Source organism: Pinus tabuliformis, chromosome Q (genome assembly GCF_031772625.1).
Source record: "Pinus tabuliformis cultivar Carrire ecotype Pingquan chromosome Q, CPIR1, whole genome shotgun sequence".
NCBI classification, from domain to species: domain Eukaryota; kingdom Viridiplantae; phylum Streptophyta; class Pinopsida; order Pinales; family Pinaceae; genus Pinus; species Pinus tabuliformis.
Window position 1 is genome coordinate 1,047,894,625 of NC_142296.1, and position 20,167 is coordinate 1,047,914,791.

Sequence of the window (20,167 nt, forward strand, 5' to 3'; positions counted from 1 at the left end):
TTAATTTAACAAGTAGGTGAAATATTATTAGTTTGATGTAGTAGGAATCGGGTAACCGATTTTTTTCGCATTATAAAGGACTTGTTGAAGGATTTGAAATTAGAATATGAAAGTTGAGTTCAACTTTTGAATATCAAAGACCCAAGTCATAAATGACTAAAGACATTATAATCTGAAGGACTTGCTTATATGGACAAAACCACAATAATAAAGTCTATTGCACTATGAAGAGGAAAATACTTCTACTATGAACAAAGGGTTTCTTGATTCAAAGAATGCAAGGATGTATGTTACGCAAAACCCTATGACTGATAGCGAGAATGATGAAGTTGGCAAAGAATGCAAGGATGAGTGAAACCCTAGATTAAACTTAAAAGAATTATTAGGGTTTGGAGTCAAAACCCTAGCTAATCATATTGTAAACCCTATTAGGTCAAAAAGGGTTGGAGAAGAAAGCCTTGGGCTTATGGATTGATTGCTTCCACTTAAAAGAAGAAACCCTAGTTTCTAGAAGATTTGACATCTTGATGATGAGGTTGATTTGCAAGTTGGATGCAAGAAGGCTAAAGATTAAGAGGGAGTTGACATGCTCTCAAAAGATAAGTATCTTGTATTTCTTTAAATCGTTACTAATGATGTGGATGAGGTCAACTCCTTGATGATGATATGGACTCTTAATGATGTGGACTCCTTGATGATGATGATGATGATGATGATATGGTCTCCTTGATGCTGTGGACTCCTTGGTGATGATGTGGATGAGGTCAACTCCTTGATGATGATATGGACTCCCTGGTGATGATGTGGATGAGGTCAACTCCTTGATGATGATGTGAACGAGGTCAACTCCTTGATGATGTGAATGAGGTCAACTCCTTGATGATGTGGATGAGGTTTACTGGATCTGAGAAGGCTAAGATCAAGAGGGAGTTGACACTTTCTCAAGAGATAAGTACTTTATTGTTTGTTGTTTCATTATGAGTCTCTTGTCTTTGTATATCTTGCTTGGTTGTAATTGTTCTTCCATGGCTCCCGAGTGAGGAATATCATTGGAAATGGATGGAAGAACAATGTGACAAGAAGACTCGTTGTTGGATGAGCTATGTACTCAAAGAGAGTAGACAAGATCAGCCTGATTGAAGCATGTTTTAATCTATGACGAAAAGAAATATGTTACGAGATGAAGATGGCTAGAATTTTTGAAGAGCAATATTTTAGCCCGCGATTTTTCTGCTATGTATTAATGATATGTTTTTGACAAGCGCTGAGGACTTTTGTGTCCAATGTAAGAGGGAGTTGTTTTTGTAAAGGCATGAGCCTGATGAAATTCTTGTTGCAATTTGGCATAATGGACTATGAGTTCTTTGATATCTCCATAAAGAAAATTTGATGACGCTGCAAGACTTTGTTGCTAACTTAATTGATCATTTTGTTTGGCTCGTTGAACCCCCTGATCGCTGACTCTATTTGGACCGGATGTATTAAAGAAAGAAAAAGCACTTTTGGGTGTTGTGTTGAATGATACAGATATTTCTATTGCATTTAGAACGATTGAAGTTGGAAATATAGCTAACTTATGAAGCAGTTTGGCTTTGGAAGCTATCTCCCGATCTATTTGATCTTGTGTTGGAATCAATCATGGTATACATGTTTGCTGATAAGCAGGTTGATGATGTTTGCTTCTATAAGAAGCCTCGTCTGAAACAGAATGAATTGTTGGATGTCGTTGTCTGCTAGATTCGACCATGGCACACTTTTCTGTTGATGAGAAGGTTGTTGATGTTTGCTTCAGTGAGAAGCCACTTATTGTCTGTTGGATTCGACAATGGTATACTTTTCTGCTATTGAGCAGGTTGTTGATGTTTGCTCCTGTGAGAAGCCACTTATTGTTTGCTAGATTCCACCATGGCTACTTTTATGTTGTTGAGTAGGATGTTGATGTTTGCTTTTGATAAGCCTGGAATGGCTAAGAATTCCTCTTGGAGAGGAAGCATTGATTATATAGCATCATGAATCTTCCTTAGGTTGTGACTGTGAGACCAATGGATTGGTCAGGAAGATTGTCACTCCCTTAGTTTAGTTGGTCGTGAGACCAGTGAGCCTAGTTGAGGAGATTGATTATGAGGCATAGAATGATCCCTTAGGTCATGATGACTATGATACCAATTTGGTCGGGGACACTGAGTTTGTGATCTCTCCCTTAGGCAATCGTTGTGAGACCTATGGATTGGTCGGGGAGATTGATCACTAGTTTTTTCCCTTAGGTCGTGGACCATGAGACTATTTAGTCAGGGATTGAGATAGGGACTCCTCCCTTAGGTTGTTGACCGGGAGACCTTGTTTGTGGTCAGGGAGATGTACCCTGTGCATATGATTGGTTTGTGATCCCATTGATCAGTTGGGTACTGACCTGGATGCCATCAGATTTTGGCTTATGGGATGTGTTGGATGCTATGTATCTTTCCTTATGATGAGACTGATGATCTCTCCCTTAGGCTGTGCGCCGAGAGACCTATGTATTAGGTCGAGGAGATTGATCTTGACAAAGAGAGAGACTTGTACTTGTGATCTTTGCCTTAGGTTGTGGCTGTAAGAGTTATGGATTGGTTGAGGAATTTGATCTTGAGAGAGAAAATGAAAAGCACCTTCCTGGTTAAGAAGGGGTGTTGGAAATATGGTAGCCATGGTCGGTATTTTCATCATGAAAAGAAAAGGAAAATTTAAATTTGAATTTATTCCTCCTAATTTAATCATGTCGACCTCCTATTGTTTAAGTCGATTGGGCCTCTAAGAGGCACCCATTCAAGCCCCTTTGAAGACTATATAAAGGAGAGACCACCTCTCCCCATTTGGCACATCAATCTATCTTATGATGAGCTTCTTTCCAGCAAAGAAAGCAAGGAAGGAGGGGGCCAAAAATCTCAAGAGACTTGGCACTTGTTTCTGGTCAGCTATTATGTTTTCGGTTTTCTGGATGTATTGATGAATTGAACTCTCTCTCTCTCTCATAAGGAAAGAAATTTTATGGGTTTTCCCCTTCTGGGTTTTGCCTTGGCCTTGGGCTTAATTTTTGTGTCCCTTGTCTCATTGTCTCATGATTATTTTACTGCTCTTTCATGTCTATTGGTTAAGATTTTCTTCTATATAACTGCTTAATGATATTGGATATGTAATTGATGCTAACTGATCATTAGAAGTAGTTATCATGTTGAAGAAAATTTATTCTAGCTTGTGCCCTAAAAATATCAACATTCTTCTCTCCTTAGGCTATCTTTTATAATTTTTCATTGAGCTAAATCTCTAACCATAATCTCTAAAGTGATTGATGGATGAGATTAGGTCTCACCTCACTTGAGATCTATGGTTGAGATTAAATCTAAGTCACCAATGGAATTAAATTACATTTCCTTAGATTTCCTAGCTCAAAAGCCAACAATAATTAATTAACTTAATTAATGTGCTTTTCATAACTTAGGAAAATCAGAAAAAACAGCTTAATAAATCAAGCAAGTTTCCTAAGTGAGACTTTAGACAATTCCTGCATGCTTGACACCTAACCTATGCAAAAGAAATTGCTTGTTGCTAAACTTCAACACTCCCTCTTAGTGAGGAAGGTATTCTACACCACTATGAGCTTATCTCTGTAGAAGACAAACTTCTCTTTACCAAGGACTTGATTAGAATATCAGCAACCTGTTCATCTGTGGAGATCTACTAAAGCTTCACTACTCCTCTCTAGACCCTATCTCTAATGAAGTGATCTATGATCTCAATATGGTCGAACTTGTCATGGAACAATGGATTCTCCAAAAGTTTGGTGCAACTCTGATTATCACAGGGTATCATTGTAGGATCCAATTGTTGACCAAATAATCCTATGAACAACTTGCAAAGCCAAATAGCCTCACAACTCGCCAAACTCGTTGCCAATACTTTCCCTCTACTAAACTGAGTGCCACAAAAGCTTGCTTCCTTTTGAAACATGAAATCACTACTAATCCCAAGCTCAAGCAACACCCTGAGGTGCTTTTCCTATCCACTACACTCCCAGCCCAATCTAAGTTTGCACACCCTGCAACCTCACTCCATCACTCCCAACATACCTCAATCCATACCCCATCGTACCATGCAAGTACCTGAGTGCATGCTTTGCTGCAATCAAATTCACCCGCCTCAGTTCCACCATGAACTAGACCAAGGTGTTTACAGCAAGGTAGATATTCGGGCTAGTGTTGACCTAATACATCAAGCAACCAATCAGCTACCTATACAATGTGGGATCCACCAATTTTGAATCCAAAGCACATAGCTTTTTCAAATTGGTGATCATAGGTGTAGTCATAGGCCTGCAGTTCACCATCTCAAATATCTTCAAAATATCAACTACACACCTCCAACCCCAAGAAGTAATGCATCAACCCAATGTCATTTATCTCGAACTACGAAGCCAAATCTTGTTTGCACATAACGATGAGCTTCTCTACACTGGTGAGAAACAGATCATCAACATACAGTACCAAAATGAGTGGATCATCTCCAAAAATCATAAAGTACAAGTTGGGATCTACCTCACTATTGGTGAAGATCATGCTCAACAAGTACCCATCAATCCAAGCACACCATGCCCTCAGTGGCAAGTGCCTACTTAAGTTTGTATAAGGCCTTCCGAAGCCTACATACATGAGAATCCCTTCCATGAATCTCAAAGCCCTGGGGTTACTCAATGTACACCTCTTCCTCAATAACTCCATTGAGGAATGTTGTCTTCACATCCATCTGATGTATCTTCCACCCCATTACCGAGGCAATAGATATGACAACTCAAATGGAAGTATACCTAGCGACTGGAGAAAACGTCACCTCATAGTCCACCCCCACTTCTAAGAGAACCCTCTCGCCACAAACCTCACTTTGTATTTTTCTATGTTGTCATCCACAACATGCTTGAGCTTGAAGATCCACTTGAAGCTCACCACTATTTTACCTCTAGTCTTGGAACAATGTTCCACACATAATTCTTCATAATGGAGTGATACTCCTCAATCATGGCATCCCTCCAAACTTACTTGTCTATTATCTCCTTAAAATTGGTAGGCTCAACTGGAAAATTTCCTTGGAGATCCACTCTCCTTGAATGTGCTCTAGAAGTCTCCACGCGCTCCTAAGCATCCCTTAATGTTTGTTCTAGCCATCGAGGCCTCTTCCTGACAAAACTAGAAGGAGCTTCCAACTCCTCCTCACAAAACTAGAAGGAGCCTCCAACTCCTCCTCCTCACAAAACTAGAAGGAGCCTCCAACTCCCCCTCCTGACCTAAAGATTGAGTCCTTGTTGTGGGTAGACTATGAACTCTCCTCAATCTTTGGAGCTTGTTGCTCATTGTCTTTTGTCACTAAAATGGGCTCATGAGACTTCTTGACTGCCAAGCCTTCCTCATACTTAACATCTTGGTTCATCATGGTCTTCCTAAGCACTAGAATGAAGACCCTATATGCCTTTGAGCTCTCACTATAGCCCAAAAAAGTGCCCTTCTCTCCTAATAGCTCCAACATCATCCTCTTCTCTGTTGGTACATGGATATACTTGTGCAGTTGAAAATGTGAAAGTGGTCAATCTTCGGCTACACTCCAAAGAAAGCCTCATCTAGAGTCTTGTCCCCCAAGATTTTATATGAGGACTCCTGTTTTGAACATACTCTATCCTACTACATGCTTCAACACAAAGGAACATGAGCAAATACTGTCATGAATCATTGCCTTAGCAACTCCAACTACAAATTGATTCTTCCTTTCAACAACCTAGTTTTATTGTGGGTTGTAAGGCACCAATAGCTCCATCTTGATCCCTGCATCCTTTAAAAAATATTTGAAGTCATTTGAGATGTACTGACCCTCATTATTCGACTTCAAGAGTCTGATACTTTTGTCTGTTTGATTCTCCACGAGAGCCTTAAATTCTCGTAAATCACTGAAGACCTCATCCTTGGTCATCATGAAGAAAATCCACATCTTCCTAGAGAAATCATCAATGAAGGTCACATAACAGTTAGAACTTAGAACCCCTCACTAAAGTTACCGACATCGGACCACACATCTGTATGCTGCTCTAGCCACTCAAAAAAGCAACCTTGGCATACTTTCCAAAAGCACGCCCCTTGCACGCTCCATGCTACTACACACTGAACTCTGGAAGACCAGTGACAATCGCCCTCAGTATGGGCAATGTTCAGTGATGCAAGTGACCCATCCTCCTATGCCAAAGCTCACACAGGTTGTCACTATCATGAACCAAGGCATGTGTTGGTTGAGCCTTCAGCACATATAGATTACCCTCTGTGCCCCCAATAACTTTGTACCCTCTTTACATCTTTCTAGGAAATTTCCTAGTCAAATCTTCTTGGTCTTTTGGATGTTGATGGCCTTCATCATGGTTGCATATCTCACAATCTCTTCCTTCCTCACACATTCCATTTCCTGGAGCTTTTAATCAGAGTTTCTTAGTCAACTACCTCATACTTCATATGAGGACATATTATGTTGATTTCATCTAGTGTGACTATGCCTTCCTGCATTCTTTCAGAGGAGAAGATCTCTTGATCATGCTTCTCAAGATAGAAATAATGATTCATGTTACCTGCAACCATATGACATGACATTATAATATACAAGCATACATACCTCATTTTACCTTTAGGTCATCTAGGCTTCTTCCAGCAGCTCCCTTGATTGAAAAGATCTTCAATCCCTTGATTTGCTTCATGTCATCACACCACCATCTGATGAATTCCATATGTTGGACTTCCCAATGAAACACTTGCTCCCTCTCTAGATTAGTGAACCCTCTGATGAGGATTCCTTCAAAAAATCTTGAGGATCTTGCATATCCCTATCTGGCAGATGTTTCTTGATGTCTGATGAGCTTTGTCTTGGATGACATCTTTCTTTCCTTTAATGTTCAATGAGATTCCCAAGAGCTATATCCTTCATGTTTGACTGCCATGGATTTTGTCCTTTTTGTCCTTCATGATTCCCATGGTGATGTCATGAGCTCTTGCTTCTAATGCTTTCATGATGCCATGATGCATCTTATTATCATTGTCATATCTTATAACACAAGATATAGGAGCTTATGATAGGATCCTTTTGTGAGGGATACTATCTTACTCATAGGAGAGATTTGATACTCCCTCTTTCCTTGGCCCTTTTCTTTAGCTTCCTCCATCTTTCAGTGATATGAGCTTCCAAAATCTTTCTATAGCATTGAATCTTAACTATACTTATTTTTGTCTTTGCTTGAGGACCAACCTTGCCTTTCCTTTTTGCACATGGTTGAATTCTTTATCCTTTAATATTATAGACTGCAACTTGTCTTTCTCTATCTAGCATAGAGACCACAAATTGTCAAGTGAGGTAACCTTCTTTGTTCATTGATATTTGTTACCTTGCTCATCAATGATGACTACCTTCTTATCATCTTTCCTAGATCTTCATGAAGTTATTCCTTCATTCTTTGATACCTTTACTATTGTGTAGGTCTAAGTGACCTTCTTTACTTTAATTTCTGAGAGTATATCTAGCATTTCATATATCTCTCTTTATGTCTCATCTTCTGCTATTTAGGTATGAGAGGACTTTTGAGTGATATCATATGAATCCTATGAATCTCTTGATGGATTCAAACAATGCTTGACCTTCACAGACCTTTTCATAGATATCATTGTATCAATGATTTTTTTTTTCTATGAGGATTATGACAATCCTCCTTATTCTATGCAAGGACTTTCGATTATCTAACCGATTTATAAATCCCCTTGCAATCATGAAATCATTTAACCAAATCTTATTATAAAATTGAAAGATACTTACTTGGTGTGTGAAGAGGAGATCTTCACCTTGATGCTTCTTTTGCTTGAGCTGCCCATCATTAGTATCCTTTCATCACGACTTCCTTGGAGACCTTCTAGCACCATGACATTTGTGGTCTTGACATCACCGAGACTACTTCACGACCTTCCCAATTCATTTTTAAGGTACTTTTGACTTCAACATATTGTTGACATGTTAGTGATACTATGTTCTGATTTGAGCACCATGCTATTGAGATCATAATCATAGACAGAATTCGAGACTGTGACAAGTATATTGATATGGCACTACACAGTGATGTCTATGTGCATTGTGTAGAGAGGCAATGTATTGAGAGCCCAAACTTGTCAATGAATAACATAACTAAACTGTGGGTGGCATTGTATAGATAAATTGTCTCATCACTGAAACTGCCTTGATGTAATAACAATACTGAGACATTGACGTAATCATGGATTGTGAGAGGTATTCCTTGGATTACTTCTGCAATATATATCTATATATATATATACCTGAGGCTATCTTTTATGGCATGGAGAAAGTTCAATGATCAAGAAATGAGGATCACTGATATACTCCATCAAACTGAGCATGAGTTGAGTGCATGACTGTAATTACTGAAGTTGATACTCCATGACTGTTGTAGACCTGCTTGTTGTATACTTGCTCCTTTAATTCTTTCACCCTGCTTTGATGTCCTTGAAGACAGATCCTTGTATGTCTCTTTTGTTGCCCTTCATTTGACTTCAGCACCTTAGCTCTGCTACCATGTTGAAGAATCTAGGGCAGTTAGCATTAGATAGATTCTTCTATACTTTATAACAATTTGTGAAATGCTTTTACTATTTATCTTATCTTGATCTTCTTATTATGAGTGTGTGTGTTTACTTCATCAAATTGCTACCAAAACAAAGAGAAAAGAACACAAGAAGTTGGCATTCTATCAGGGCCAAAATCTCTCCCTCTTGGAGAGGAAAACCCGCACATAATTCTTCTTATAGAGATTCTAATTGACGAACACCAAGACCATTATACTTGACCCTCTATGCCACTCCAAGACCAAGACACCAATCCTCTTCCTTTGTTACTACTGAGATCATCATCATAGTTGCTTCAGGACTGCTCCTTTATCGAAATCTTCAACGAGGTTTCCACATATATGACTGATGTCTGTCCTTAACTTCACCGAGATCATGACTATCTCATGGTTGCACCCTTAACTGAGATTATAGTCTTATGACTGAGTCTTCATTGAGATCATATTACTGCACTCTTGAGACAGAGTATCTTCCCATCATGTTTATGCCGAGACTATTTATGCCACTGTGGTTTACTTCAACGAAATCTTCTCCTTCACCGAGATTGTGCCATCAAGGAGGAGGCTCTGTCATCATTTCCGAGATCCTGTGAGATATCTCAGACAAGTTCAAGATACTGTCTTCACTGAGCTATCCGAGATTTTTTGTCTTACTGTGCCATCCGAAGTCCTGAACTATACCTCTGAAAACTTCAGAGATATCCAAGATTTTTCCTATGTCTTTTGCGGATACCCCAACTGGGTATATATAGTGGTTATGTCTCCAATTTGAGCCGACTTATCCAGGTGAACCGACATGTCATCCTTTAGTTATTTAATGTATTTTTGCAAGCCGACATGATGTCTTTTCATCGCTTTGTTTGCAAGCTTCTTCTTTGAAGGATGGTGCTTGTCTTGGAGGGCTACTTAACACTAGGTTGACTCATGTTCATTACATAAATGCTCAAGAAGAGCTCTTCAATATAATTTTGACTCTTTGACTTTCCTAGACCTATAGAATGAGCAAGAAACTAATCATATAATTTATAAAAATAATAATTATTTTTCTTGACAAGTACAAAGATCAAAATTACATTGACAAATACCGAACCTAGTTACCCTTTTCTTCAAAAGGTTGATGGTTACCGAATAAGCCAGATGGTACATAGAGAGGCTGAAAGCTTTAGTCCATCTTAGTCCCACCTGGATAGATTGCCCTGGTTAGGAATCTAGTCCATGGCATTGTGAGTGCCTAAACTATTGGAGGACCTTGGATAGATTGCCCTAGTCAAGAATCTAGTCCATGGCATTGCAATGCCTAAATTCTTCATGGTTCATGTGTTTTGAGATCTTCCTTGTACTTGTACTTATGAATACCTCCCTAGTTAAGAGGGAGTGTTGAAATATGTAACTAGGTTCGGTCTTCATAAATGTATTTGAGTCACAATGAAATGTATTTATTAAAAGAATGAAGAAAATATTTTTTTTATTATTATTACTATTAATAGGTTTCATGCTTGGGTCATTTTGTTTTAGGTCAAAGTTCCCATTGAGGACTTCTGTTAGGGTCCAACCCTAACCCCTCTATTTATGTAATAAACCCAATAGGGTCGAGACATAGTCATAGTTAGTTAAAGAGTCAATAAAGCGCGTATTAATAATTGTAAGTGGTTGACCCGCATTTAAGAAAGGGACCACAGTTAGTTGCAAACGGGCCATAATTAATAAATAAAGTGGTTAACCCATGTTATGCAAAGGACCACTAGTCGTCAAGTTGTTGAAGGTCATTTAGCTATAAATAGTCGTAGTTAGAAGGGAAAGATCATCGAGAATTATTTTGTAATCAAGCTCTGCTCTGCTTGAGGTTGCCCCCTTGAAGAAGCAAGTGAACATTGCTTTTATCTCTGAATAATAAAATACGTGTTGTTTTTCTCATTTTATTCTGTGTTTTGGGTTGTATTTCTTTGCATATTTGGTATTCTGGAATTTCCCGCAGGTCAAGCACATAACAAGTGGTATCAGAGCACTTTCCAAGGCCGGTGGTACCTCCTTTTTTAGAAGAATTTTTTTTTTAGGCTAGAGACGTGTTTCGGCGTCTTTAAACCATGAGATCTATCGTTGAGCGCATAAACCTACGGATTTGGGGAGGCATGCACGCAGGAAATACAAGAGGTGGTCACGCTTGTTCGACTCCCTTGTAACCCCTGTGGGTACCCCTTCGAGTAGTAGCACATTAGACAGAACCGCGCACGGACTGCACTTCCACGTACCCTATGGGTATATCGGAAGCCCCCTAGGCTCACCTGAAACCTCGCCTTAGATAAGCCATTGGCCGTCTTGCTGCTACAGTACACTGAGAACAGCACTCAGGGAGATTACTCGCGTGTACGATAAGGTAGTCGGGTAGTACGGCTAAGGGTATGGTTGATCCTCCTTAGTTAGTGCCCTGAAAGATTGGGTCGAGTACTATTGTTGGACCCTTATGTATATTGCAATCTGTAGTACCTGACACTCCTTTGTGACCATAGTTCCCTCAGCTCTCTGAAGATCACCCATTATCTTATTTGCCAAATCAGATCCACCAGTTGGGGTTCTACTGCCGCAGTATGATTTAGATCTAGCAGTTGGGGTTCTGTCGCCACCGCACCAATCAAATCCACCAGTTGGGGTTCTATCGCCGCAAATGGAACAATATTTCATTCTGAATGATATCCGCGATGATCCAACTAAACTACGTGTGGGAGCCCTTTACTTGGACCAAGAGAGATGGCAATGGTGGCAGTGGCATGTGAAATGTTATCCCAGGAACATAACTTGGCAGGTGTTCTCAAAATCCCTTTGTGACTGCTTTGACAGAGAATCTAATTTTTTGGGTCATCTTACTAAGCTCCGACAGACAGGCACAGTAAAAGACTACATTGCAGCCTTTGAGACATTGGCCATCCGAACAGAAGGTCTAGGAGATGAATTCTACTTGGAGTGTTTCATCAGTGGTCTCAAAGAAGCCATCCAAGCACATGTCCGAATGCACCACCCACCTACATGGATAGATGCTTGCACAAAGGCTGTCAAAGTAGAACTTGCTTTAGCTGCCCAGTCTACTCGTCCAAATTTCATAGCCAAGGGGCGTTCCACCCAGGCTCAGGGCCCTACCCAAACACTTAAGGTTCAAAAGGTGTCTCCAACAGAAATGGCTAAAAGAAGAAAACAAGGATTGTGCTACTACTATGATGACAAATACTCCCCAGGGCATAAATGCAAGGAACCAAAATTCTTTCAAATTGATGTTACTGATCACAGCTCATCTGAGGAAGCCCCACCCCTTGGGGGACCAAAGGACGAAGTTGAGGAAACCCAGCAAGACAATGATCTCACAACTACGCCAAATGAACCAGTTATCTCGCTACATGCTTTGGCGGGCATTTCTGCGCCCCAAACTCTCAAAATCAGAGGCTTTCTTAAACATCGCCCTGTAGTAGTATTGATTGATAGTGGCAACACTCATAACTTTATCCATAAGCGAGTCGTCGAAGCTATTCATTGTTTTGTCAGGGCAGTCTATAATTTCCAGGTCCTTATTGTTGATGGAGGGGCAATGAAATGTGAAGGTCGCTGCGAAAATATTAAACTTTAGATGGGAGACTACCACCTAAAGACCCACATGTTTGCAATTAATATGGGTGGTTGTGACATTGTCTTGGGTGCTGAATGGCTTCGCACACTAGGCCCAATCACAATGGATTTCCAGGAGTTATATATGAGCTTTAAGCAGAATGACCACATTCATACACTCCGTGGACTCCAGGCAGGTGCTCCTTCTATCATCAGCTCGCATCGAATGGAAAAGTTGTTGAAAAAGGGCCATCATGGAGTCATCGCCCAGTTTAATGCCATCCAGGCCATAAAATCCACTACTCTTCATATTCATCCTGAGATGCAACAGGTCTTAAACCACCACCAGCAGGTATTTGACAAACCTAAAGAGCTTCCACCCTCTAGAGGGGAACATGATCATAGCATCACTTTGGTCCCAGGGGCCCAATCGTCGAATGTGCACCCATATCGATATCCTTTCGCCCAAAAGAATGAAATTGAAAAAATCATCAAGGAACTCCTTGAAGCAGGTGTTATTCATCCTAGCATCAGTCCTTATTCATCACTAATGGTCATGGTGCTAAAGAAAGATGGGGAATGGCGCATGTGTCCGGACTTTCAGGCCCTCAACAAGCTCATTGTCAAAGACAAATTTCCTATTCTGGTTGTTGATGATCTGCTTGATGAACTACATGGTGCTCAATTCTTTACCAAGCTAGATCTTCGCTCTGGCTATCACCAAATACGCATGAAAGAAGTAGACATTCCCAAGACTACTTTCGAACTCATGAAGGCCATTATGAATTCTTGGTCATGCCATTTGGTCTCTGTAATGCTCCATCTACTTTTCAAAGCCTCGTGAATCACCTGCTGAAACCATATCTCTGAAAATTTGTCCTCGTTTTTTTTGATGACATTCTCATCTACAGCCTAACCTGGGAAAAACATCTTCATCATGTAGACCTGATCTTGCAACTGCTCCGAAATCACAAATTATTTGTCAAATTGTCCAAGTGCTCTTTTGGCGTGGAAGAAGTCGAGTATTTGGGACACATTGTGGGACATGAAGGTGTCAAGGTTGATCCCAAAAAGATACAGGCAATGCAAGATTGGCCCCAACCAAAAACCTTGAAGAGTTTGAGGGGATTCTTGGGTCTCACCAGCTACTATCGCAAATTTGTCCACAATTATGGTTGCATTGCTAGACCCCTCACTAACCTTCTCAAGAAAAAATTCATTCCTCTGGACTGATGCAGCACAACAGGCATTTGTGGCTCTCAAACAAGCCATGTGTTCCACTCCAGTATTGGCACTACCCGACTTCACCAAATCTTTTGTGATTGAATGTGATGCTTCAGGTACTAGTATTGGTGTTGTCTTAATGCAGGAAGGTCGACCCTTGGCTTTCACCAGCCAACAACTAAGTGGGAAACATCTAGGACAATCTACCTATGAGAAAGAGATGATGGCCATCTTACATGCAGTAGATACCTAGCGACCATACTTATTGGGGCAGCATTTCCAAATCCACACAAACCATCAAAGCCTCAAATATTTTTTGGAGCAATGTCTATCCTCGCCACAGCAAAATAAATGGTTGGCCAAAATGTTGGGATATGATTATGAGATAATTTACAATAAAGGGCATGACAATGTAGTAGTGGATGCTTTATCACGCCAATTTGAGGATGAAAGCACCCTGCTATCAATCTCTCTTCCCATACCAAATTGGATTGAAGAAGCCCGCAAGGAATGGTTTTCACACCCCTCTCTCTCCCAACTCATTAATAACTTGAGAGCAGATCCTAATTCCTCAGTTGGCTACTCTTGGAAGGATGAGATTCTTTGCTACAAGGATCAAGTAGTTATATCGCCGACATCCACCCTCAAAACTCGCATTTTGGCAAAGTTGCACTCATCTCCCACTGCAGGGCATGTAGGCTTTCAAAAGACTTATGCTCGCACTCGTCATTCTTTCTTTTGGACGGGCATGAAAACTGACATTCTTACTTTTGTAGCTGAATGTGATGTGTGTCAATGCCACAAAGGAGAAACAGTCAAGTTACCAGGAACCTTACAACCATTGCCAATCCCTACCTCCGTCTGGACGGATGTTTCTATGGATTTCATTACTAGTCTCCCGAAGTCAGGCAACAAATCCGTCATCATGGTGGTTGTGGATAGACTTTCTAAATATGCTCATTTTTGTGCTCTACCCCACCCATTTACCCCCACTTTGGTGGCTCAAGCTTTCATGGACCAGATCTTCAAACTGCATGGCATGCCAACTTCATTGTGTCTGATAGTGACCAGACTTTCACCAACAAATTTTGTCAAGAACTTTTCAAGATACAAGGCACCCAACTCCAACTAAGTACTGCCTATCATCCCCAAATTGATGGTCAAACTGAAGCAATCAACAAATGTTTGGTGACATACCTAAGGTGCTTCACTTCAAAAAAGCAGCATCAATGGTTAAGTGGCTACCTTTAGCTGAATGGTGGTATAATACTAACTATCATGAAGCCACCAAGATGACTCCATATGAAGCAGTGTATGGCCAACTCCCACCTTCACCTATTTCTTATATCCCTAGATGCTCTAAGGTGCAAGCAGTTGATCAACTCCTACAGCACCGTGTCGTCATGCTAGTTCGTCTCAAAGATAATCTCCATCAAGCTCAAAATCGAATGAAGCAACAGGCAGACCAACATCGTTCCAAGCGCACATTTCAAGAAGGGGATCAGGTATTTCTGTGGTTGCAACCGTATAAGCAAACATCGCTCAATGAAAAGGGCTGCCAGAAAGCAGCTCCAAAATTCTACGGACCTTATCAAATACTTCAGCGCATTGAAGCAGTAACCTACAAGCTGACCTTGCCACCAACTTCAAAAATCCATCCAGTCTTCCATGTATCATGCCTCAAGAAAGTGGTGGGGAACAATTGCAGAATTCAAACCCGTCTACTCGAATTGGATGAGGAAGGTTCACTTACACTCCAACCTTAACAGGCCCTCGATACTCGTGAAAGACATCTGCGCGGCCGCACGATCAAGGAAGTCCTCGTCAAGTGGAAAGACACCTCTCCAGAAGATGCGACCTGGGAACCAACCACTATTCTTCAATAGTTTCCGCAACTTCAACCTTGAGGACAAGGCTGCTTTTGATGGGGGAGGGCATGTTAGGGTCCAACCCTAACCCCTTTATTTATGTAACAAACCCAATAGGGTCGATTCATAGCCATAATTAGTTAGAAAATCAATAAAACCCGTATTAATAATTGTAAATGGTTGACCTGCATTTAAGAAAGGGACCACAGTTAGTTGCAAACGGACCATAATTAATAAATAAAGTGGCTAACCCATGTTATGCAAAGGACCACTAGTCGTTAAGTTGTTGAAGGTCATTTAGCTATAAATAGTCGTAGTTAGAAGGGAAAGATCATCGAGTCTTATTTTGTAATCGAGCTCTGCTCTGCTGGAGGTTGCCCCCTCAAAGAGGCAAGTGAACATTGCTTTTATCTCTGAATAATAAAATACTCACTGTTTTTCTCATTTTATTCTGTGGTCTGGGTTGTATTTCTTCGCATATTTGGTATTCTGGAATTTCTCGCAGGTCAAGCACATAACAACTTCTAGGATTTATTCTGAGTCATTAGAGTCATTGTCCATTAAAAGAGACCCTTCTTTGGCTTTTGAATCATGTAAAAAGAATTAATATTGAGTCAAATATACTATTTGTCCCCTCCAAACCAAGTCAACTACAAGAAGGGCAATTCGACCTCACTGGAAGGTTATATATACAAGGCAATTCGAATTCATTTGAAGCATTCATTCTCTCTCTCATAAGTTCGATATCTAGAAGCAAGAAGCTAGGAAGTGCGAAGTTGAAAAAGAGCTGGAAAAGGGTTGAAAAAAGGTGCAAAGTTTTGGAAGGAAGAAAGAGGACATCAAGATCAAAATTTTCAGCCATCTATCACTCACATCAGAGGAGTATCTAGGGAGATCGAAGTTTTTCTTTGTCTAGTGGAAGCTACTATTGCTACCAGTTGTTGGGTCGACGCTGCAACTACAAGTTGATGCTACTACATCGAAGTTGCTTTTGAAGGGTTATCATCTGCAAGAAGGATTGAGGGCTGACTTGGTGTGGAGAAAGTCTTTGTCTAGTCAAGAGTCTTGGATTATCTAGAGAAACTATTGAAAGAAGAATTGTTGACTGGGTTTTCCCCCAGATAGGGGTTTTGCCCTGGCTGCCCGCCTACATCTGTTGTCCTTGTGCTATTGTTTTGGTAATTGCTTGATGAACTAAAAGATAAAAAATGAACATATAGATAAAAGAATCACAAGTAATTATCTATAAAAGAAAATCTTTCCGCCTTTCTGATTTTCTAACACTGGGCACTTGTACCAGTTAAACCTTCCCCGTGTGACACATGTGACATCTCTAGCTGAATACAGCCTCACACATGCGGCTGCTCCTCGCTAATATGCTAAAATTGTTGTACGGTCTTGCTGGGAATGATCTCCTGTTGCTGAAATCTCTCTTGATATTTTCCTCCCTTGGCCTTGACCTCTAGATGAAATTCCTCCTTCACATTTTAATGAGATCTTTCACTTGAGAAAATGCTCTTCTGAAATCTGTCTCTTCTTCTCTCCTTAAGCTGTCTTTTATAATTCTTCATTGAGCTAAATCCCTAAACCTGATCTCCAAAGTGATTGATGATTGAGATTATATCTCACCTCACTTGAAATCAATCGTTGAGATTAAATCTAAGTCACTAATGTAATTAAATTACATTTCCTTAGATTTTCCTAGCTCAATAGCCAACATTAATTAATTTACTTTATTAATGTGGTTTTCCTAAGTAAGACTTGGGAAAATCATAAAAACCACCTTACTCAATAAATTAAGCAACTTTCTTAAGTGAGACTTTGGATGACTCCTGCATGCTTGACACCTAACCTATGCAGGAGCACCTCTTCACTACTAAACTTTAGCATTTCCAAATAAAGAAAAACTATACAGGTGTTTCCGTGGCATTTTGATTTTTTCAGGCATTTCCGATATAGGTTGGGGGCCATTTCTTGCAACATGGTGTTTTTCCATATGAAAAGGGAATTGTTGTTAGGTCCAAAGATGTTCTCCCTTCAACAATGATATATTCTCCTCAACAACATTGCACTTTAGCAGGTCCTGTAGAACCATTGGACCCTTGTGTCAATTGCAAGGGTGAAGGAGGCACTTAGTTTGGTGTCCTAACAGTTATAGGAGGTGTCTATGATTGAGGCACATGCATTCACCACGTTTAACATTTTCTTTAGTTTAGACCTAAGATGCACGAAATGCAAAAACATGTACAAGTTTCAAAAATGGGAATGCTTGGGAACGTGAACCCCCAAAACGACTATGCAAGGGAAATGCAATATATAAAAAATACAAAAAATATAGATATATAATATTTTTAATAACACATTATCTTGCAAGAAAATAAGCAAAAAAATAAGAATGATAAACATAAATGACATTTTAGAAGGAAACCCATGATTACTTGATGCAAAATCCCATAGATTGGTGGTCTTTACTAATGCCAAACCCATACCTTCATACTCAATATAATCTAGTGGAAACACTACAATCCTGCCAACCCAGAAATCCTGAAAACTATTGAGTCTGATGAATTCTGAATGAAATATGAATTTCTGCCTTTTTCCATATGAAGTCCATTGATGTTGGGACTACTCCCAAATATCCTAAAACAATTAATGGTAATGTTAAAAATTTAAGCAAAAGGAAAAAAAAAAGTAAGATAAAGGAGAATGTCAACTTTTACTTATCGAGGTGACAAACTCCTCAAAGAGCTCAATCAAAATAGACAGATTGAAAGTTTCGAAGCCAAATGTGAAGCGTTGCGCCATCAGGTGGCCAGTTTGACTATGAGTCCACAGCCAGCCACTTCAAATAACAAAATGTCTATTGGTTCCAAGGAAGATGAAAAGAAGGAAGAAGAATAGTGCTACAGATGCCTGGCGAATAGGATGAACTGGATCAAGATCCTCAGCCTCCACCCCCAACCCAATTCCTGGCCTAAGCAAGAGGAAGCATATAGCAGGAATGTTCTTAATTAACTCCTGGTTCTACTATGTATTGCAAAACTGATCTTTTTGTTTCAAACATTCAACTCTATTTTCATTGCAGGGTGCCTTTGAATATGGCTTTATGCCCGTTGCAATCATTTGGAGCAAAAATAGTATCAAAGCTAGTTATTGACCTGGCATTCTCGGGAGAAGGCAGGTACACCTTTTGATTCCATTTCTTCTGGGTTAGCAGGAGCCCTCGTTTTCGTTTACGACTTTCCGTCTTCGTTTTTGAAAAAGGGGGAGAAACATAGTGTTAAAACAACAGAGACAGACACATCCATTATTGTATTGCTCAAATTGACCGTGTGAACATGATTTCATTTATAATCCAAAAGTTACTTTCTGAAGATACGATTTGTTTCAATTAATTTTCTTCCGGGTTCACCATTTTCAAGAGACCTATCCCTTCACAGCCACAGTTGCAAGGGAATTTATATGATAGTATAGCTATATATAGGTTTTCTCGAAGATTCATCATTCCCTAAACCGGGCCAGATATCTTCTGCGTTTCGGTTGAAACGTGCATAATTTAGATCTTGACCTTGCTTAGATTTCTTACAGTTACTTTTACAAAAAGCTGGGGCTTTGACTGTTCTCTGCTGTTGAACAAGCGCTCGTTAGGTGTCCTATTTTGTATCCTCGTTTAATCTACCCGCCTAGTTATGATATGCCAATTTTTCTATTTCACAAAACTTGGTGGTGTCAACCAGATTTTTGGCTTCTCTTAAATAAGCCACTTTATTGTAGCATATAACTATAAAATAAATCAGACCCAAAAGAAAGAATAACATGCAGTATCCTAGCAAAATTACAAGACTATTGTAATTTGAGAAGGAACAAATCTGGTTTTGAAGATATTTCTTCAAATTTGGGAAAAATACGTTTCTCCTTGTCTACCTCAAATTTGTAAGCTGCGGCCATATGTCATAAAGGATTCAGGCACTGACCTTAATTATCATGAAATTTCATATTCTTGTAAACTCCATAACTTAATTGCCCAGGATCTTGAGGTATTTAGAACAGAAGTGGAGTAAGACGCGAGACTCACCATTTTGTATGGAGCAGGATAAATATTGGCCGATCGCACCCAAAATGCACGAATCTTCCTCTACCTGGTCGCGGAGATTCCGATTTCTCTGTACGCTTAAATTTGTTGAAGCTTCAAATTACTTCTGGCACTTCTATCTGCAATACTCTAATGCATTTCGTGCGAATCGCTGGCACATCGGATACAAATAGGAGGAAGAAGCGACATTCTTTACATATATTTGTATTTCGAGTTAAAAGTCGCCTGATCTGATACAAATAGGAGGAAGAAGCCACATTCTTTACATATATTTGTATTTCGAGTTAAAAGTCGTCTGTCGGTATGAGTAACTTAGCTTTGAAGTCGTACCCCTTTGAAAAACAATATTACCATAACCACCTCCTCAATTTTTGACAAATCTGAAATTATGATGAATCTAGGGTGGTTTATTATATATTGGTGGAGTTCATCATTTAGGCAATTCACTATGGTCCCTCACTAATAACAAGTGACGGGTCAATTTTCCTTATTGATAATGAGATGTGATTCCCTATGGTGGATCTGCCTATATATATACATCATTATGAAATGAAATGATATTTTAAGGTTTACAAGACTAAAAATAGTTTATGAGACCATTAGTTCCTTGTTTTTCGCTCTTTGCAATTCAATCCTTTTCCAATTCAAATTGATGATGAGCTCACCCAACCTTCCAACAATCCCCTCGCTAAAAAGACAATGCCAAGAAAT

The 20,167-nt window shown here is 39.7% G+C and overlaps 1 protein-coding gene across 1 annotated transcript in view; it reads right to left on the minus strand.

Moving 5' to 3' along the window:
- Window positions 1-19,699, minus strand: part of LOC149223094 (putative calcium-binding protein CML13) — an 81,013-nt gene extending 61,314 nt beyond the window's left edge. Inside the window, exon 1 of the mRNA XM_089385757.1 lies at window positions 19,439-19,699. Within this exon, the coding sequence (XP_089241883.1) occupies window positions 19,439-19,441 (3 nt within the window). The 5' untranslated portion in view covers window positions 19,442-19,699. The remainder of the gene's footprint in view (window positions 1-19,438) is intronic.
- Between the last annotated feature and the right edge of the window lie 468 nt (window positions 19,700-20,167).